This window comes from Mobula birostris, chromosome 8 (genome assembly GCF_030028105.1).
Source record: "Mobula birostris isolate sMobBir1 chromosome 8, sMobBir1.hap1, whole genome shotgun sequence".
NCBI classification, from domain to species: domain Eukaryota; kingdom Metazoa; phylum Chordata; class Chondrichthyes; order Myliobatiformes; family Myliobatidae; genus Mobula; species Mobula birostris.
This window is the reverse complement of record NC_092377.1, coordinates 69,490,751-69,513,878: the sequence shown is the minus strand read 5'-3', so window position 1 is coordinate 69,513,878 and position 23,128 is coordinate 69,490,751. Positions and strand designations below refer to the sequence as shown.

General features: G+C 39.9%; 1 protein-coding gene across 1 annotated transcript in view; it reads left to right on the top strand.

The window, feature by feature from the left end:
- The window catches only part of wdpcp (WD repeat containing planar cell polarity effector), a 223,067-nt gene that overhangs the window by 88,745 nt on the left and 111,194 nt on the right, over positions 1–23,128 (top strand). The window contains exons 8-10 of the mRNA XM_072265406.1: positions 991–1,182; positions 14,632–15,241; positions 17,264–17,452. Of these exons, the coding sequence (XP_072121507.1) occupies positions 991–1,182; positions 14,632–15,241; positions 17,264–17,452 (991 nt within the window). The remainder of the gene's footprint in view (positions 1–990; positions 1,183–14,631; positions 15,242–17,263; positions 17,453–23,128) is intronic.

Here is a 23,128-nt window from a genome sequence, read left to right as displayed (position 1 = left end):
CAAGTGGTGAGATCAAATTTGGATGAGCACGATTATTTGGTAAATACAACACATAAATGCACAGGTTCTGAACACCGTGTGCACTCTGGCATTATCGCATTACTGGAATCCTTTGTTGCTTCCAAGACAGGAATATAAAAGCAATCTATCCTATAGTGAAACTAGCTCCAGAAGCATTTCCCTGATAAGGGGAACCCCTGCCCTTTATGAGTGCCTGGTCCAGTGGGCTTAGCTGTATGGTTAATCCTCAGAAAATGATTTGATTATTACTGACCAGAAATGGCAAAATGGTATTTTTTTTCTTGCTATCAAACTCTATTAATTCCTTAGGTAGGTTACAGGACAGTTTTTCATGTGACATACAGATGATTCACTGTTTGTATTTTAATAGTGTTCTCAACGTTTTTTTTTGTAGGGAGAAGGGTAGGGAATAAAAGAGGAAGCAAAAATTATAATTTTAAATTATAGTGTCACTATATTCTAACATATTATTTCTCAAGATTAGTAAAGCTGCTTTTAATTTTCTCCTAAATAATGCTGTCTTGGTGGATTTCAAATGGATTTTGTATATTAAAGGTCATATTTTTCTAGAATAGATGACAGATTGCAAGTATCCTTTCTCATCAAAGGTTAGTAAAACTTGGGCATAGATTTAGGGTAAGGGGCAAAGAGATTTAGAGAAGATTTGAGTGGGACCTTTTGCAGACATTATCTGGAATGTCCTATTAGGAGCAGTGATGGAAGCAAAGTTGCTAAAAGAGGTGTATTGATAAGCATTTGAATCGCCAAATGGAAGGAGGAATTAATACTGGTGGGTGCCTACTGATTGGTATGGCGTTTGTGGACCTGATGGCCAGTTCCATGCCCTGACTTCTATGATTCAAATAAAGTTAATCAAACTGAAATAAAATGAAAACAACATTATTTTGTGGAATATTTAATACAAATGCAGGAAATTTGATTTTCACATTAATTTTCATTTGTTTGTAGATTTCTTACATTGATTTACCAGGGCCTAAAGGTTGCAGGGTTGAGCGTCATTTGGCCATTAACTGTGTGCAAGAAATGGTGATCTGCTGGTGGCAAATGGCTAATGGAGGTGGCTGGCCCTGGTTTCCAATAGCCAATGAAAGTGACCGAGCTAATGTGGTATTGTTAAGCTGCATAAATGGCAAACTTGAGGTAAGAATTTTCACCTAGTGTAATTACAGTGAATACATACGTGCAATTTTTTAAAATCTGATGCAAAGTTCTGTTTTATGGAACTTTATATGGAAAATATTTTATAAAAGCTTCTAAGTATTTCTTTCAACTTTAATCCCTAGTTTGATGGCAGAATGACGTCCCTGTAACTGAGGGATTGTTGCAAAGGCAGGAACCATCAAATAAGTGGATACCAATTGGAACTCAAAGGAAGAACTCATGCCTGTACATTTTTGATTCTTTGATATTATTTTTGGGACCCTGAAGATCAAATGCAACATAAAGTATAATTATTATTATTTCAAGATTATTCTATGTTGAAATTTCAAAAAGCTCCTCCATACATTCCTAATTAAGGCAATATTTAATGTGTGCTACTGTATAAAATGAAATGAGCTATTTTGATTAATATACCCTGAAATAAATCATCTCTTAATTTTGTTTGAGAATCCATAGACTTAAATCTTTCAAGCATATTTATTCCTTTGTTGCTTTTTCAAACTGTAAGTTAAGCCAATTTTCTACTTGGAAACTACCATTTGAAATAATTACTTGCTCTGGTATGTAGTTTTCATGGATCTTCCTGCAATTGCCATGCAAAGCATGCGTAAAATTGAAGTGCCTAAACAATTTGATAAATATTGTTGCTTTTGAGATGCTTTTCTTGATTTAAACAAATTAATGTTTTGTATCAGTACAGGAAAATAATCATATTTGCATTTTTTGAACTAACGCACTTCAGGTACTGTGAAAACCCACTTTATTCCTAGAATTCTATAATTTTAATTGTTTTTTCCAGCATTTTAGACTATGCACACTTTTATGCCTTTAGCTGCATTTATTTTGATTCATACATTGAACAATGTAGCACAGGAACAGGTCCTTCACCCACAATGTTGTGCAGAACTAATTAAACTAGTACTAAACGCCTAACTTAACTAGTCTCCCCTGCTTACAAAAGTCAATATCCCTCTATTCTCTGCATATCCATATGCTTATCTAAGCACTTCATAAAAACCTCAATCAAGTCTGACTTTGCGTGTCTCATCAAGTGCTTGGTTTACTCACTAGCTTCTAATATATTTTACCTGATTGGGAATAATGTAATATCACAGGCAATCCACTTATTTCAATTACTGTAGAAGTCCAAAGCACTCCACTACATGATTTACTAAGTACAGAGAGGATATTAGAATTATTCCCATCTGATGGGAACAAGGGAAGTTGACAAAAGTTTACACACTTCAAGACATTTGCTGGTTAGTTTGCACTAAGTTCCCACTTTTGTCATTCCAACCAGAGAGGCAAATTATTGGGTTGAGATGGACCAGCATCTTACAAATGTAAGAAATTTGGTCTCCCGTGCATTCGAGAAATTTGGTCTCCTGTTGCCATTATTCTGTGTTTTTTTTTGTGTTAAAAAGATTACTTCTATACTTGGAGTTTCTAAGCTGAGGGAGCATAACCAAAGTTCAAGTGCAAGGGCTTTTAGATAGGGAGCTGTGGAATGTGCTTCCTGTGCTAGTGATGGAAGCAGATATCATGGGTATAACATTTATATTCAGATAGGGTGGTATAGCAAGCACTAATGATTATCCAATGTACAACTCAATAGGCTGGAAAATCAGGGAGATTGTCTATGTATCTTTAAGTTTCCCAGCTGAAGATGAAAGCTTTGCTGTATGTAGGCACTTAAAAATTGTTTAAACAAAATGTTGGAGGAAGAAGTATCAAGTTGGTCCATTAAGATGGACTCTTAAGGTATCAGAAACTTCATTTTTACTTTGGATGTAAAATAATTGACATCTGTTCAGCTTAAACATATGCAGAAGCAGGAATGGGCCATTTGCGCTTTATGTATGCTCTGCCAATTAAAATGATTGTGATTAATCTTTCACTCAAACCCATTTTCCTGTACGAACCCACATCCTTTGGTTCCCTCAATGTTAAGAATTCTGTTTATATACGTCTTTAGTACAGTGGTTAAGCCTTCACAGCATTATTGACAGGGAAATTCAAAGATTCATCCTTCTGCATGAACAAATTTATCCTCATCTCTTCTGAATTGCTGATGCTTTAACTCAATAAACTTGTAGCACCCTATCACAGGCCTCCTGAAAACCCCAATATGCCACATCAATTATGTGTTTTTAAGTCTATTCCACTCACTTACAACCTCAAAAAATTCCAACAAGTATGCCAAACATGGCTTCCTTTGGTAATTAATAGTAATTTATAGCACTTTCCCCTCTCATGATATCCAGCTGTCCTTGTTTATGCACTTGCTCCTTTCTTAAATAATGGGGCTAAATTTACTATCTTCCCATCTATAGGAACTATTCTTGAAATCTATGGAATTTTGAAAAGCAATGCAGCCTACAGATTTATAATCACCCCCCTTCAAAAACATTTGAATTCATATCATCAGTTCCTGAATATTTATCATCCTCATTCTCATCACTTACATTTTTAATAGTATCTTGTGAACTACTGATAATTTCTTCGTACTCCTTGTTTCAGAAGTGTAATCCTCCATCATTTCTGAGAGCTTTTCTTTGTTCTTCCTTGAAGTGACACACAAAATTTGAGTTAATCTGGATGTTTTCATCTCTAATTGCCAATGAAACATCAACCATCTTGACTTCAACACTTCTCTCTTCTATTCAAGCCTTACTCCCTCTTAATGCACTTACCTCCTCTCTCTCTGCACCATTCCCAACATCACCATCAACCCTACAGAGAAACAGAATGCTGCTGTAGTCTGGCAGACTAACCTCTACCTGGCTGAGGCCAGGCAGCAACTCTCAGATACTGTATCTCTTCTTAGCCCTTAAAAAGGACCCCGCTCAGGACCATGAGGCCATTGTCTCCCTCACCATTAACAACCTCATCAACCTCAGAGATCTCCCATCCATTGCCACCAACCTCATAATTCCCTTATCCCACACTGCTTGTTTCTACTTCCTACCCCAAGATCCATGAACCTGACTGTCTGGAAAGGCCCATTGCTTCTGCTTGCTCCTGCCCCACTGAACCTGTGTTTGCAAATCTTGACTCCACTTTATCCCACTTGGTTCAGTCCCTTCCCACCTGCATCTGCAGCCCTTCACATGCTCTCAATATCTCCAACAATCTACCATTCCCTGGCCCTGACCACATAATTTTCATTATGAATGTCCAGTCCCTCCGCACTTCTACTTCCCTATCAAGAAGGCCTTAAAGCTCTCCACTCCTTTCTCGATAACAAACCCAAACAGTTCCCCGCCACCGTTGTTTGGCGGACTGGTCCCCACACTCAATAATTCTGTCTTTCAGCTCCTCCCACTTTCTTCAAACTCAAGGCGTAGCCATGGGCACTGGCATGGGCCCCAGCTAAGCCTGTCTTTTTGTTAGCTATGTCGAACAGTCCATGCTTTAAGCCTTCACTAGTTATGCTCCCCAACTTTTTCTGTGCTACATTGATGACTGCATTGGTGCTGCTTCATGCACTCATTCTGAGCTTGTCAATTTCCACCCTGCCTGTAAATTCATTTGGTCTATTTCTAACACTACTCTCCACTTTCTCAATCTTTCTGTCTCTACCTCTGGAGACAAACTGTCTACAGATTTCTTTTTATAAACCTACTGATTCGCTCAGCTATCCGGAGCATACTTCTTCCCACACTGTTATCTGTAAAATGGCATTCCCTTTTCTCAGTTTCTTTGTCTCCGCATCTGTTCCCAGACTGAGGCTTTCCTTTCCAGAACATCAAAGATGTCTCCTTCAAAGAATAGGGTTTCCCTTCCTCCACCATTTATGCTGCCCTCGCCCATATCTCCTCCATTCCCTGGACATCCACCCTCACCCCATCTTGGCACTATCTTAATCAGGATGTTCTTCTTGTCCTTACCTACCACCCCATGAGCCTCCACATCTAGCACATCAGTCTCCACAACTTCCGCCATCTTCAACAAGATCCTACCATCAAACACATCTTTTCCTTCTCCCCCCCCCCACCATTTTCCACTTTCTGCAGGGATCACTCGCTCCCCATTAATCTCCCTCCTGTCACATCCCTGCAAATGGAAGAAGTGTTACATCTTCCCATTTACCTCCTCCCTCACCTCCATTCAGGGCCCCAAACAGTCCTTTCAGGTGAGGCAACACTTCACTTGCAAATCTGTTGGAGTCATCTGCTGTATCTGGTGCTCCTGATGTAGCCTCCTCAACATCGGTGAGACTTGACATAGATAGAGAGAAAGTTGAGCACTTTCGTCCCATCCATAACAAGCAGGATTTCCCAGTGAACAAACATTTTAATTCCAATTCCCCCTCCCGTTCTGACATCAATGGCCTCCTCTGCAACCACGATGAGGCCAGTCTAAGGTTGGAGGAGCAACAACACATATTCTGTCTGGGTAGCCTCCGACCTAGTGGCGTAAATATCCATTTCCTTATCTTCCATTAATTTGGATTTTCTCTCTTCCCCCTGCCTTCTTATTCCATTCCCCACTCTAGTTCCCCCCTTACCACTTCTTGTCTTCTCACCTGTTTATTACCTCCCCTTGGTGCCGCTCTTCCATCCCTTTTTCCCATGGTCCACTCTCCACTCCTATCTGAATGCTTCTTCAGCCCCTTACCTTTTTCTCCTATAACCGCCCAGCTTCTCACTTCATTCTCCCTCCCCCATACACCTGGCTTCACCTATCACCTCCCCCCACCTCCTTATTCTGGCTTGTACCCCCTTCTGATGAAGGGTCTTGAATCAAAATGTCTTCTATTTATTCCTTTCCGTTGGCACTGCCTGACCTGCTGAGTTCCTCCAGCATTTTGTATGCATCATTCTGGATTTCCAGCAACTGCAGAATCACTTGTGTTTCTGAGTTAATGACTTAGCCTGTAGCAAAGCTACATTAATTTTTCCAAATATTTTCCTTTGACAAACCTAAGGAAGCTCTTGTGGTCTGTTTCTAGGTTTCTCGCTAGACAACTCCATGTATTCAACTTTTCCTTTTCTTACTCAGTCCACCTTTGCTGAACTCTGAAATTTTAGCAATCCCATTTACCACTTTTGACAACATTATTAGGTCAATGGAAAAGCTTTGTACTGATTTTTCCATTGTTTGCATAGCCGGACTGATTCTGATGGGATTTTTTTTTGTCTTAAAGGGATAGAAATGACTTGCAAGCTATGTACTATTTTTAAAAAAATTAGCTATTGCTTAGTTACTGTCATAACCTTTGTGCTTAAAATTTACCAGTCAAGATATGTTTATGCTTTCACTGTTTGCTACATTAAAATTTAAAACCTGTTTTCAGATTGAACTTGATCACTATTAGTCTTTGCAGAAAATTATATTATAAACAGTGTTCCTAATGGCCCCTTAACAATAACATCATTAATTAATCTTTTATCATTGTTCAATGCGAGATCTAAAATTGTTCATTATCTTTGTCGGTTTCCTAGCATGCTGACCAAGAAAGCTATCTTAAGAACACAGGATACTTTTGCTATTTCGTTTTCCACAAGTGATTTCAAACATCTGTATTTGCACAGCATTCTTTGAAATGCTCTGTTTCAGTCCTTGCTAATCCTTGGATGTTTAGTGTCATTTCTTCTGTTATCTTTGCAATGGCATCAGCAGAAAGGAGCTTATAGATAGTGCAGTACATATGATGATGCATCTTAAATGACAGAATCAGTTGTCTAAATCTGGTTTAATGATCCACAGATCTGATTTACATTCCACCACAGCAGCTGTGGAGTTTCAATTAAGTTAATAGTCTAGATTTACAACTAGTCAACTTGTCTTGGACATTTCTTTGCGATTGCAGCACCTTGCTGAGCATTGATTGTCATAGGGCTTTTTCCCTTTGGTGGATAGACAGGAGGTGAAGCAGCAGTATTGCCTCTGTTGTAGCGAGGACTAGGCCTCAAGCCGTGGGCTTGTTTGCTGCTACAGTCCAGGTGAGGAGATGCTGGAGGCAGTGTAGTGTGGTGTCTGTGCTCTGTTGGGGGGGTGGGGTGGGATGGCCTTGCCTGTCAGTGCTGCCCTCCAGTGTTGGATCAATGGAATTACAGGCTGGACTGCCATGAACCATCAATTTGCAGGTCTTGTCACTCAGGGTCTTAGACTGAAAATGTGTTTTCTTGTGTTTCTGTTCTTTTTTTCTCTCTCTCAGTATTTTGAATGTGCATATATGTTTTTTTTTGCATCTTGGTCCCAGAGGAACACTGTCTTGTTCAAAATTATACGATTGTTGTTCAACCCACCTGGTTCATTCATGCTTATTAGTGCAAGAAATTTATCATCCTTACCTGGTCCAGCATACATGTGACTCATCAAAGGTGTTCACTTTTAAATGCACTCTGAAATAGCCTAGCAACTCACTCAGTTATACCATAATGATTATATAGAAATGGATGGCTCAACTTGCATCAACCTAGGTTCCTAATGCAGCCTGTATGATTATATAAAGGTTTAACTACCAGATGAGCAAGGCAAGGTCCTCCTCACAATCATCTGAGGAAAACTGTCTGACATATTACTCAAGCAACAATTTGAAATAGTCATCCGAACAGAATCATACCTGGCTGTCTCCTCCTTTACAATTTATGAACACTTTCCATCTCACTAGAAGGACAGGCTCATCAGATGGATTAGTACAGTGCCTTACAGGAGGGAGGGAATAACCCAGCATGTCCTCAGCAGTGGCTGCTAATCCTATGAAGCTTGATGGCATCAGGTCAAAGGTTACCACTGTTGACCCTTAACTGATAAATCAGTGCTACTCTCTGTCCAAGTCCACTTGGCAGAAGTACTCCGAATAGCAGTCACAAAATCTGGGGACTTCAGTGTCAAAAAGTTAGCATGGAGGTGCCTAATGTAATGGCAGCAGTTCAGTAGAGATTCATATGTTCATAGAATAATAGAATTGTACAGCACAGAAACAGGGTCTTTTGGCCCACCACATCTGAGCCAAGTGAGGTGCCAATTTGCACTAATTCTATTTACCTGCATTAGACCTGTATCACTCTGGGCTTTTCATATTAAGTACTTGTCCAAATGCTTTTTCAACGTGAACTACCTGATCAACAAAGCATTGTCCTTCTCACAGTCATCTGAGCATTACTCACAAGATTAGGAAAGCTATTCACATACTAATTTGAACTTGTAATGAGCAGGACTAGTCCAAATGCCTTTTCAACATTAACCTCCTCTGACAAGCTCATGCCAGATAACCAGCATCCTCTGTGTGAAAAATGTATCATTCGGATCTTCTTTAAATTTCTCCCCCCTTTGCTTAAACCCATGTTCTTTAGTTCTAGACTCCTCTGCCCAGGGCAAACGACTCTATTCTATCTATAACTCACATAATTTTATGAATCTCTGTAAGGCCACCCCCAGTCTTCCAAGAAAAGAAATACAGACTAATCGATCTCCCCTTGTCACTATGATCCTTAATTCTAGGCAATATCCTGGTGAATCTCTTCTCCATTCTCTCTATGGCTATCACACCCTTATTTTAGTTTGGTGACCAGAGCTGTATATAATATTCCAAATCTATTCCAACTCAATGTTTTGTACAGCTGCTGTATAATGTCCCAAATCTTTGATTCAACATCCCAGTCGGGTACGAAATGCTGCCTTCACTGACCTATTCACTTAGAATCATAGAGAAGTACAGCACAGAAAGAGGTCCTTTGGCTCATCTCGTCCATGCCAAAACCATTTAAACTGCCTACTCCTAATGGTCTGTACCTGGGCCATAGCCCTCCATATCACCATGATCCATGTACCTATCCAAACTTCTCTTAAAAGTGACAATTGAGCTTGCATGGACCACTTAAGCTGGCAGCTCATTCCACACTCTTACAACCCTTTGAGTGAAAAGGTATCCCCTCATGTTCCCCGTAAACTTTTCACCTTTCACCCTTAAGCCATGACATCTGATTGTAGTCCCACCCAACCTCAGTGGAAAAAGCCTGCTTGCATGTACCCTGTCTATACCCCTCATAATTTTGTATACCTCTATTAAATCTCCTCTCAATCTTCTACTTTCTAAAGAATACAGTTCTAACCTATTCAGTCTTTCCTTATAACTCAGGTCCTCCAGACCCGGCAACATCCTTGTAAATTTTCTCTGTAGTCCTTCAACTTTGTTTATATCTTTCCTGTAGGTAAGTGACCAAAACTGCACACAATAATTAAAATTAGGCCTCACCAATGTTTTATACAACTTCAACATAATATCCCATCTTCTGTACTTAATACATTGATCTATGAAGGCCAATGTGCCAAAAGTTTTCTTCCTGTTAACAAATGATGTACCTGAATTTCCAGATCCCTTTGTTCTACCACACTCTGCAGTGTTCTGCTGTTCACCATGTAAGACCTACCCTCGTTGGTCCTACTGGAGTGCAAAATCTCGCACTTGTCTGCATTAAATTCCATCTGCCATTTTTTTAAAGCCCATTTTTCCAGCTGATGCAGCCATGATAACTTTTTTGACTATCCACTATACCCCCAATCTTAAACAAGAGAAAATCTACAGATAACACACATCAAAGTTTCTGGTGAACGCAGCAGGCCAGGCAACATCTCTAGGAAGAGATACAGTCGACGTTTCGGGCCGAGACCCTTCTACAGATGTCTACAAAATCTACAGTTGTTGGAAATCCAAGCAACACACACAAAATGCTGGAGGAACTCAGCAGGCCAGGCAGCATCCATGGAAAAAAGTACAGTCCTGCTGAAGGGTCTTGACCCGAAACGTCAGCTGTGCTTTTTTCCCATAAATGTTGCCTGGCCTGCTGAGTTCCTCCAGCATATTGTATGTGTTACAGCTCCAGTCTTGGCATCATCTGCACATTTGTTGATCCAGTTAATCACATTATCATCTTGATCATCGATATACATGACAAACAACAAAGGACGTAGCACGAATCGCTGCAGCACGCCATGGATCACTGGCTTCATTCAGAGAGACAACCCTCTATTATCACTCTCTGGCTTCTCCCACAAAGCCAATATCTAATCCAATTTACTGCCTCATCCTGAATACCAAGTGACTGAACATCCTTGACTAGCCTCCTGTGCAGGACCTTGTCAAGTGCCTTACTAAGGTCCAAGTAGATAACATCTACTCCCTTGCCTTCATCCTCTTTCCTGGTAACTTCCTTGAAAAACATTAAAATTGGTTAGACATGATTTACCATGCACGAAGCCATGCTAACTATCCTTAGTCAGTGCATGTCTATCCAAATACTTATATATCTAGGTCCCTTAGAATACCTTCCAATAACTTAACCACAACTGATGTCAGACTCACTGGCCTATAATTTCTTTGTTTCTGTTTAGGGCCCTTTTTAAACAGCGGAACAACATTGGGCTATTCTCCAATCCTCTGATACCTCTCCTGTTGCTAAGGATGTTTTAAATATTTCTGCTAGGTCCCTGGCAATTTCTGCACTTGCCTCCCATAGGGTCTGAGGGAACATCTTGTCTGGCTCTGGGGATTTATCCATCCTGATTTGCCTCAGGGTAGTAAACACCTCCTCCTCTGTAATCTGTAAAGGGTCTATAGGGAAGTTGATGTTGTCTTGCTTCACTTCTATAGACTCTGTATCTATCTCCCAAGTAAATACAGACACTTGTGTCATGACTTTAAGCCAGCCATGGACTTGCACCCTAATGTCCCTCTGTACGCTAATGCTCCTAAGATCAGATTCAAATTCATTTATTTATCACAGGCACATCAAAGCATACAGTGAAATGTGTCATTTGTATTAACAACCAGCAGCAACCTAAGGACAGCCAAGTAATGCCACACATTCCAGTGCCAACGTAGCATGCTTACTGCACTCAGCACAACAATACAGAATGCACAAACAACAAAACAGTAACAGCAAAACAAACCCCTTTCCTCCTTCCCTCCCACACATCCACACAGATGTCATGCAACCCCAGGGCATGCCCCTGTGCCTCTTGCAGACTCATTGCAATGGCTTCCAACTCCCCCAGTGGACCTCAGACTCATAAGTCCAGGGCTTTGGCCATTGGCCTTTGACTTCCAGACTTCTGATTGAACTTCAGGCTTCAATCTTTGGTATCGACTCCAGGACTAGCCACAATGGTACCCCGAAGTCCAGGCCTGAACTGTGGACTTGCTCATGGAACCTCGAATTGCTGACTCGCCAACAAACGGGAGTTGCAGGCTCTTGTGCTCCACTGCTCACAATGACATCTTATCCCAGGATCCAGTGACCTAGGGGAACTTGCCAACTTGGATCAGCCCTCATCCTTGTTGGTTCTCATTCACAGCACTTGTCAGACTGACAACCATTGTTTTCCTTTATCACACATCCACATGGCATGCTTTCGAGCCAGGAGTGCAGTGCAGAAGTTTAGATTCTGCCCTGCCCTCTAGCTCCTCCACATCCCTGTTCCTAAAGCCAAACCCGACCTCTAACTCCCCTCTCTGTCCCCAAAACCATCCCTACATATTTAAAAAAAAACAACTAAATCTGAGCCATGACCATAACGGAGACTGTAGCTCAGCGCCATCTTAACTGGAAGTCATGTCCTGCCATATATCCTACAAGAATTTGACTTCCCCAAGTGCATTACCTCACACCTGTCTGGATTAAGCACCATTTGCCACCAGACCATCCAACTTTCCAGTTCATCTACATCCTGCAATTTATAACCTGATGGTATGAACATTATGTTTTCCATTTTCAGGTCAGCCACACCCCATGTGTTCCTTCTTCTCTCTTTCCAATCCACCCAGTTTCTCCTCCATCCTCTTCTTTCTGACCCACCTCCTTACCCTGCTCCCCTTGTTATACAGTTTCTTCCCCTCCCCTTGGTCCATCTACCTAATATCTGGTTTCATTTATCACCTTCCTTACTTATCATTTAGTTAACAACCAATTAATAAATTTATTCTCTATCATCAGCAAAGGGCTAGAAGGATTTTTTTTGAAATTTCCATAAAGTCGCATTCACCTTTTATGTCAGGCTTGGTTATCTCCAGGACCCTAGGTTTCAGACCTTCTCATAAACTTATCCAAATATGGGCCAAAGAGCTGATTTCCAGAGGTAAGGCCAGACTCTGTGAGCTTTGCTGAGTTGAGGTTTTCATTCATTATTTTTCTTTTGCTCTGTGCAATCCTGGATGAGTTTTTTCAGAAATTTCTAGCCCTGACTTTAAGCATGTAGTATCATAGTGGTTAAGTTCCTGAGCTGTAGACTCAGAGGCATAATTTCTATTTCCAATACAGCCAGGGAATATTAATTCAAGTAATTGGAGAAATGAACAGAATATAAATATTTTGAATGAATGTACAAAATATAAATATGTGATAGATAGACGGAACAGCCTTTATGTTTCGCACTACCAGCCTTCACGCTGTCTGGAAAATTACTCTGGACGTCAAAAAGCCATTTTCATTTTGCCATCATTTGCCAAGATTATCTCATTTGAAGAAATCTTTGTCTTGTTGGTTTTTGGCGACTATTCCGCCACCAACATCCCATCAGTCATTCTGCTTATGCTTTTCGATTACAGCTTCTGAATAAGTAGAATTCTGATCAGATTCTTTCCCTTCTGGCAATGGATACCTTATCAGCAGCAGGATTCACATCGCATTGTATGAGATTACCTTTAATAATGTTTATGGACGGCACGGTAGCATAGTGGTTAGTGTAACACAATTATAGCAGCAGAGACCCAGTGGTCGGGGTTCAATTCCTTCACTGTCTGTAAGGAGTTTGTACATTTGCACTGTGACCATGTGGATCTCTACCCACATTCCCAACGTGTATAGGTTACTGTAAACTAGCCACTTGGGTGTAATTGGGTAGTGTGAGCTCACTGGGCTGCAAGGGCCTATTACTGTGCTGTATCTCTAAATAAGTGAAAATAAATAACGCAAACTATCTGGACTATTCCTCTTCTCACCCTGTCTCTTGCAAAAACGCCATCCCCTTCTCGCAATTCCTCCGTCTCCGCTGCTTCTGCTCTCAGGATGAGGCTTTTCATTCTAGGACGAGGGAGATGTCCTCCTTTTTTAAAGAAAGGGGCTTCCCCTCCTCCACTATCAACTCTGCTCTTAAATGCATCTCCCCCATTTCACGTACATCTGCTCTCACTCCAGCCTCCCGCCACCCCACTAGGAATAGGGTTCCCCTGGTCCTCACCTACCACCCCACCAGCCTCCGGGTCCAACATATTATTCTCTGTAACTTCCGCCACCTCCAACGGGATCCCAGCACTAAGCACATCTTTCCCTCCCCCCCCTCTGCTTTCCGCAGGGATCGCTCCCTACGCGACTCCCTTGTCCATTCGTCCCCCCCATCCCTCCCCACTGATCTCCCTCCTGGCACTTATCCATGTAAGCGGAACAAGTGCTACACATGCCCTTACACTTCCTCCCTTACCACCATTCAGGGCCCCAAACAGTCCTTCCAGGTGAGGCGACACTTCACCTGTGAGTCGTCTGGGGTGATATACTGCGTCCGGTGCTCCCGATGTGGCCTTTTATATATTGGCGAGACCCGACGCAGACTGGGAGACCGCTTTGCTGAACACGCTCTGTCTGCCAGAGAAAGCAGGATCTCCCAGTGGCCACACATTTTAATTCCACATCCCATTCCCATTCTGACATGTCTATCCACGGCCTCCTCTACTGTAAAGATGAAGCCACATTCAGGTTGGAGGAACAACACCTTATATTCCATCTGGGTAGCCTCCAACCTGATCGCATGAACAGCGACTTCTCTAACTTTCGCTAATGCCCCACCTCCCCCTCGTACCCCATCTGTTACTTACTTTTATACACACATTCTTTCTCTCTCTCCTTTTTCTCCCTCTGTCCCTCTGAATATACCCCTTGCCCATCCTCTGGGTTCCCCCCCGCCTTGTCTTTCTTCCCAGACCTCCTGTCCCATGATCCTCTCGTATCCCCTTTTGCCTGTCACCTGTCCAGCTCTTGGCTCTATCCCTCCCCCTCCTGTCTTCTCCTATCATTTTGGATCTCCCCCTCCTCCTCCAACTTTCAAATCTCTTACTAACTCTTCCTTCATTTAGTCCTGACAAAGGGTCTCGGCTTGAAACGTCGACTGCAGCTCTTCCTAGAGATGCTGCCTGGCCTGCTGCGTTCACCAGCAACTTTGATGTGTGTTGCTTGAAAATAAATAATGTGGCTAAACTGCTATGAGGATTACGTAGCCAATGGGAAACTGATCCACCATTATTTTGACAATATCAGGATAAATTGTGTATTGATATCTGAACATTTTAAAATATTGTGCTTTGCTTTATAAGCTTGTATTATTTAGCTTTTCCATGAATTTGAATGTGGGAATAGCATAGCAACTATTCAACTGTGATATTAATTATTTGCTTTATTTAATTTACACTCTGTTTCATTTTCGTTTCAGGTTTTAAGCTTTACACGCACAGAAGGTGATCCACTGGATGCTGGTTTTAGTATTAATCAACCAAATCAGGTCCATACAGTAGAATGCTCCGTCAATCCAGACAAAGAACCAATGGCAGACAGCTGCATTTATGAATGTGCTCGGAATAAATTACAGCGTGTGACAGTCATTAGCATCCCACTGAGATCCAAAGCTACTTGCTGCAGCAGAAATATTACAGAAGACAAGCTTGTCCTCGGCTGTGAGGATTCTTCAATGATTTTATATGATGCATATCGCAGAGCGACTCTGCTGGCTCATGCTGATTTTGTGCCTTCAATGGTAGAATGGCATCCTGACGGTGCTGTAATCCTAGTGGGGAGCTGCCAAGGTGAAATTCAGTGTTATGACATGGCATTGTCACCAATAAAGATACAGTTATTAGCGGAGGACATAAAACCTGTAAACAAACTTCAATTCAGCCAATACTTTGCTGTAACAAGCAGAATGGTCCAAATTCAGTGGACAGTTCCTCAAGTTATTCCTCCAAACGTTGATAACCTGAATGTGCACGATCTCCTCTTTCTAAGATTTGACAAAGGGCCTGTTGGAGTCCTTTATTTGAAATTAGGTGAGCACTTGCAATTTAATAATGCATTTGTACTCTATCCTAAAGGAAAGCAATATTATAAATGGCTTAACTTACTTAGTTTACTAATTTGATTAATAATCACATCTGTGATTCATAATTTATCTTCCATTTTGTTGGCATTTCTGAATTTACAATACAAAATATAATTGTCCGCAATATTTAACATTTACAATTTGCGTAAAGAAGTTGGTATTGAGTTGAATTAATATTAGGATCTGTATGAACAAATGTTAAGCAGTACAGTAAGGTAATGTGTAAAATAACAGTTACTCAGTATGCATGTCAAGGTTACTATTCATTTTCAGTCTGTGCTATGTGGAAAATGTGTGAAAAAGGAAATCTTGATGATTTAATATTATTTACATAGTTATAAATTTGCAAACTTGAAAAAAACCCATTAGTATATTATTCAAATGTTCTGCAAGAGTTTAGAAAAAATATACATAATCCTGCAGCTGAGGAAATCATTATACCATTATGATCGGGCTGCCTCTTCCAGAGAACAATTTAAACTCTTCAGTTGCAAGGAAGTGGAATTCACCTCCAGGTTCGGTTGTTTAGGCAAGAATTGCATTAAAATTTCAGGTGAAGTTGGATGGATGGATAAAGGGATAGGCAAGTTAGGTAATGTGATGCTCCTGGCGTATAAAATTCAGAAGGATATTTGAGGACAATGAACAATCTTTTGTGCTAGAGTATTGACATTTAAGATGCAATCAAGTCAATGTCAAAAGGAATCGTTCACAAATTTGATAGTTAAATTCATAGTATATGGTGATTTGGCAGGCTAACTGCAAATTTCAGATCACAATGTAAATATGATTTCTGCAAACTGATTGCCAAAGGGCAAAACCCGTCAAGTGTGGAAAGGAGAAAATCTATCTCAATTGAGTGTCTCTCCTGGGTACAATGTTTAAAATATTTTAACAGTTTCACACTTAATTAAATACATTATACACAGAAACAAAAACAAAGATCTTTACGAACCACAGGATATCACAGTACAATTGAATCCCAAGAAACTTGGACTACACTTTTGCAATGCCTATATGGTTTGAACTTCTGAACAAAAAATGAACAGGTCCAATTTACTCCATCCAATTAATCGGATGTACAAGAGTTGTATTGCCATCTTTCATTACTTTTAAATTCATTTTGAAAAAATTAACTTTTTTTAATCAGGTTGCTCTGACTTTGCTTTGCCGAAGGCTGCAGTTTACAGCTGAATGGTGTTCAAACACACATTTAATTATAGTTGTATGTTTCTAGATGCTGTACATTAGAAAACTGATAAATCACCTGGTTACCTGTGAGGCATACTGCTTCCTCTAGATGTCTGCACAGTTTTCTCTGCCCTCCCCAGTGTTTTGGCTCATGCCTGTTTCCAAGAAATGTGCAGATTTTACTTCATTTTGCAAGCATGGTTCATTTTACTTTTATTGCCAGCAGGCTTCACATGAGGATTTACAGTTTAGTTGCTAATTGCCTGCTTGTAATTTTAATTGGACTGCTTCCCTGGGCACTGTTCTTAAATCAATTAGGCAATGAGTTGTCTGTCACTTCATTCTCCCCTTGTCAGTCAGTCATTTGGAAGCTCACCACCCACAAAAGGTGAACACCAGGAACGACATCCACAATCAGCATCTCTCACACTTGAGATTACCAGAACCCAATTGTTTTAAATGTTCTAGATACATAGCTACAGAACTTTTTGCAGACTTTTGCATTGTTATGTCATAAGACATCTAATTGAGCATCATGCACCAGTGAATATTGTTCTTCTGTACAGTTACAAGGTTAACAATGTGCTGATTAGTCACCCTTTGTTACTAAGATCAAATGAATTTTCAGCATCACTAGACTTCCAAATAATTTACACTGTTAGTGACCTCGAGACTGACTAACATTTGACCAGATCCAGTGGTATTTAACTTAACAGTTTTCTTTAGTTTAACATTATGTATTGAAAATACTGAGTGGCGAATTTCCTTCCTGTGACAGGTGTCTTATTGAAAGCACAGCTGGGTCCCACTGAACTTATTTGCCAATATATTCGTTACAAGCAAATTGAGGAAGCTATTAACGTCTTGCTTGGCATGAATTGGAACACTGTGGGCCTACAGTGCTACAATTGTCTCACTGCTATTGTGGATCATCTCCTTAAACAGAAACTTACATCAGAAAGAGAATGTAAGAATGCACGAAATGATAATTTAATCATTGGAAAATACTGCTGTTAATTCTGTTGTTTGGTTTCTCTTTGCATAAAATAAGATTTGTCTCTGTCTTGGTAGAGATTACCTAGTCCTAGTAGTACTGTCTGGAGACTTTCATTCTACAAATTTAAGTGACTTGACCTGAGAAATGGCGATACTCCTACCACTTTTCACAGAATCATAAAACGGGGAGGAGTGAGACCATGGAGGGATTTGAACACAAAGATAATATTTTAAAAACTGAAACGTTTCCAGATCAAGAGCTGACTCAAGTCTTGATATTGCACAACTACAGCAGAGGTATTCGCAATTATGTGGCAGTCCAATTAGCAGTGTATTTATTACAGGGTGTGATCTGCAGATGGACCCTGTTGGAAGGCTGGAAAGTGACTGGGATGTGTGATGAAGGAGGACTAGCAATGAGGAGAGGTGCAGACTGGGAGGGCTTGAATAAGTCGCAGATAAGCAGGAACCTGTAACAGAATGCACTGAAAGACGGCTCAGCTTTTGGCTCCTCAGATAAATATTTTTTTTACATAACTTGCCTTTTGAATGTGAGTTTGTTGATTGAGTACTGCCATGGAAGATAGCAAGGGGGCAGTTATGTGTCCTAAAGTGGGTGTTTGGGGAAATAGATATAGTCTGGGGGGGGGAAGCGGTAAGCAGCACCTTAACTTGAGGCATAAGACTTGACTGGCCATTAGTAGAGCAGGCACTTCCAAAAAAAAGGAGCATAGGACAGACCATAGCTCTGCAGGCGGTGGGCACTTGTTATCACAACACATCTGAAACTTGGCAATCTCATCCAACCTTACCAATCAAACAGACATTATTAGGGATGCATAAATTAGCTACCAGCATGCCAACAGTTCCCTTTGACTTGCAGCACGGAACGAGTTCATGCAATTTAACAGTTGGTAAATCAAGTACACCTTCTCAACTTCCTCTACAGATCTACTGCAAACAGGTTGCACGCACAGCAATGCAATGCTGGCAGGAACCAAATGGAGAAATAGAGCCAATCCTGTCAACCCTGAGGATTCCTCTAGAGGTGTTCAATGCAACCTTGGCTTCAAATGTGCGGTCAAGAACCATCTTTGGGGATTATGAGACTTTACGTGATTGGTCAATTGTGCTAACTAGAGTAGTATAAAGGTAGCTTGCCGAACATCAGCTCTATCCCAACCAACATCCCAGCTCTATCCCAAAGCCATGAAACCATCAAGATTGCAGGAACACTTCCGTAAAAGACACCTTATGGTATTACTTCGTTCCAGAAGATGAGAGAAGCGTTTGAAAAGTGTTGCACAGTCAAGTCATTTGCCAGGAAAGCTAAAAATAACTTTGACAGTGGTTTCATTGCTTCTTATCGCATTTCCAAAGTGATACCAAAGTGTGGAAAATCTCATACAATTGATGAGAGATTAATAATGCTTGCTGTATCAGAAGTGCTCACCACTGTTCTCAAAATGGATACCAGCATTTTAAAATCACTTTTTCTCAATAACTCTGTAGCTCATCATATTGACAAAGTGAGTGAAGGCATTGAGTATCAACTATGCACAGAGCTACAAAAAACAGAATTTGGGATACAACTGGATGAGTCAACTGTGTGAGACAATGAGGCATATGTATGGTTTATCAAAAATGGAAAATTTCATTAAGAGATTCCCTTTGGTTAAAAAGTTAAAAACAAATATCAGCAGAGAATCAATCTATGATGAGCTCAAAATGTCTGTAAGGGATAAAAATATTCTGATGAGGAACATGATTTCTTGTGCAACAAATGGAACACCAATTATGACAGGTTGCCATGCTGGTTTAGTGGCATTTATGAAAAAAGAAATTCTGTCTGTTTGCAACCCATTGTGTAACTCATCATCAACATCTCACAGCCAGAAACTTTTTTTTCAAGCATGATTTTTATAATATCTGCTATCAACAAGATTAAAGCTCATCCATTAAATAGCAGAATATTTTGCCAGTTATGCCAAGATAATGATGAAGAGTTTGAATGCTTGCTTCTTCACACTGAAGTTTATTGGCTGTCAAAAGGCTGCTGCTTAAAATGTTTCTTTGATCTTTTTGACATTGTGGTTGAATTTTTGCTCAAAGTTGACAAGAGCTTGAAAAACAAAATTGAACTTCTACTTGGAGATGTGGTGTACCTAGCTGATCTGTATGACAAAATGAACATTCTAAATATGAAACTGCAGGGTGAGAATTTTAGTATAATCCAGGCAAAAAGTACAGTGTCCACTTATGTTGGAAAATTGGAAATGTGTAAGTGAAACATTGGGAGAAGAATGTTCCCACAGTTTCCCTGCATGGAAAGTATGGCACTCTCTTTCATAGACATTGATTTGCAAGAGTACTGTGTACACTTGCAATCACTGAAAAAGGATTTTCACAATTGGTTCAATGATCTCAACAATCTGGAAATTCCGGGCTGGGTAATTAACCCATTTCTTTGCACGGTGGAAGAACAGGAAGAGAGCTTGCAAATAGAAATTATCAAAATTTTGAATAATGAAGAAGCAAAAATGTTTTTTCAAAAATGTCAGCCTTTGTGGTATGTGGCTACACTCTAATTACAAAGTTTCCTGGTCATTGGAAGAAAGCCAAACTGTTCTTCATTGCATTTCCATCCTCCTATTTTGTTGAATGAGGCTTCAGTGCAGTGAACCACAAACTCACAAAAAAACAGAAACTGCTTAGACATTATTACGTATGGGGACTTAAGGCTTTTGCTGTCACAACTTGAACCAGATATTTCAACTGTTGCTAAAAATCATCAAGCTCAGTGATCACATTGATATCTAAGCTGTTCTACAGCTGACAGATACTATGTAAACTAGGTTTAAAGGCAAATAAAAATTTAAAGCAGAATCATTTTTCTCATGTTAGCATATGGTAGACATGTTTTTACACTATGGGGGTGTCAAAAAGTATATTGTGCCTAAGAAGGGCATTGGCAAGTATGAAGGTGCTTTAGGGTGCATTGGTAAATATGAAAGTGCTTTAGTGGAGGTGTTGGGTTAAAAAAGGTTGGGAAACACTGGGCTAGACTTGAGTTCTCTCTACTGTATAGATGAATGACAGGTGACCTTATTAAAGCATACAAAATTCTTAAGTGTGCTCAACAGGGTAGATGCTGGTGATGCAAGGGGAAGAGGATGTCAGGATTTCCCTGGATAAAGAAATGTATTTTATCTTGTGGTCATTAACTTAAATAATGGGTTTGGAGTGAGATCATGAACTATGTTATTGCTCAGAAAGTAATGAACATTTGGAGTCCTCGCCCTCAAAACACTTTGGAGGCCTGTTCATTGTTTGCAGAGGTTGATAGATTAGAGAATTTAATGCATAGGGAAGAACAATGCTGTTGGGGTAGAAAATCAACCAAGTTCTCATTGAATGGCCATTGTGTCTGTTGTGTGAGACAGTTTTTTTGAAATGCAGCAACAGAACAGTCCAAGCTCCTTCAACATTTGAAGAGAATACACTGATAAAGCAAACAAGAACTTGGCTTATTTTCAGCCACTTCGGGAAAATTTTCAGAAGCAGAAAATATTTAAAACACGTTTGCTAGCACTTCACAACAAAGCAGTGATGGTTTATGTCCTTCATAAAATTCATTGCTGATTGCTAAATCTGGAAAACCCTAGAGAATTGGAGAAGAACTAATTCAGCAGGCAGAGGGGAGTTTCTGAGTACTGTACAGTTTTGCATAAGTCACCACAGTAAATAATTAAAGCGATTCCACTCAGCAACAACTCTTGTTCAAAGATGAATTCAATCAATGTCTGAGAATGTGGAAGACACATTGTGCAACAGAATTTGCTCTGCAGTTGGAAGAGTGAATTTTGTCAGCCAACGAATCTTTGCTTCTTTGTTATGTTTGCTTCATAAAAGGTGAAAACATGGTTCAAGAGTTGTTATTTGCAAAGAGACTAGAAACAGATATGAAGAGGAAGTCAATATTTTCGGTTGTTGAGCAATTTTTCAAAGAGAAGGATACTCCATTCACCAACATTGTTGCTTGTGCAACAGTTGGAGCACTATCAATGACTTGACACCACCATGGGGTTATTACTTGAAAAAAGCTTACTATTCACTGTGCCATTTACTATTTACTATTCACAGTGTAATTCACAGACAACATCTTGTCACAAAATACCTAAGTGATCGGCTGCACAAATCATTAAGTACTGTTATCACAGCAGTAAATAAAATCAAGTCCCATGCCCTCCATTCTTGACTATTTTTAGAGCTTTGTGTTGAGAATGATGAACAGTTTGAAAGTTTGCTGGTGCACACAGACACCAGGTGGCTCTCAAAAGAAGCTGCCTGGGACGTGTTCATGAATTTTTGAAAACTGAAAAAAAATTCTTTGAAGACTTGAAGACTTCATTCAGTAATCAGCTCAAGAATATTAGACATGACATTGCTGATCTTTCAGAATTATTCACAAAATTTACTGAAATCAATCTTCAATTGCAAGGAAATTATGTGAATCTTATCAAAGTCAAATCAGTTATTACCAAATTTCTGTCCAAGTTATTTAAGTGTAACATTGGTTGTCACAACCTTTTCCAATTTCCAAGCTTCTTTGAGTTGGAAGAGAAAAAAAGAATACCGGATGATGATCTTCAATTATTCTGTGCCCACCTGGGCGAGCTGCATAAAGACATGACAAAGAGATTTCAGGTTCTTCTGTTGATCCAAATTACAGATTGGTTAATAAATCCATTTCTGAACACTTGTAACGAAAAATTATCAGAGAAGATAGAGGAAGAACCGATCTCACTACAAAATTACTTTGAGTTGAACCAGAGGTTCAAGAAATTGTATTAGGACTTCTGAGCACTATCCTGCACTATGGAAAAAGATCAAGATGTTCTTTATTGCCTTTCCAGCATCATTTTTAGTGGAGTGAGGTTTCAGTGCAGTCGCCCAACTTCTTTCAATTAAACAGACTGCAAACTACTGAATATGGAATCTGAGACATTCAGCCTGATGTTGATAAGCTGATATCACTGCACCAAGCCCTTCCATCTCATTGAAAGATGGAAAAGCAACAAAGTAGTGAACAGTTGGACAACTAATGTATGTTCTAAAATTGTTGATGAAAATTGTGTTTACTATAATTAAATACATTATTTTTGTATATTTAAATAGATTTGAATATTTTTGCAATTATTTGTCACTGCTTTGAATCTGCAGTTCCCATTTTCTTTCACTGTGCATCATAAATCAAAATTCTTCATAGTTTTTATGTAATGGCCAGAAAGGGAGCAGATGTGGTCTGAGAACTAAGGGGTTGGTAACCTAAAAAAGTTTGGGAACTGCTGTCATCGCTGATCTATGCTGGCTTCATCTCTTCTGTGCCAGTTCCACGGAACCCTGAATACAGAATCAAAATGTCCTTATCAGAACATGTCCTTCTGCCAGTTTTCATATTATTGGCAAGCAAATACAAAAAGAAAGAAATAACAATAATAACTATGTGGGCAACAAATATGGAGAACATGAGATGAAGTCCTTGAAAGTGAGTCCATTGGTTGTGGGAACATTTCAATGATCAGGCAAGTGAATTTGAGTGAAGTTATCCTCTTTGTTTCAAGAGCCTGATGGTTTAGGGTAACAA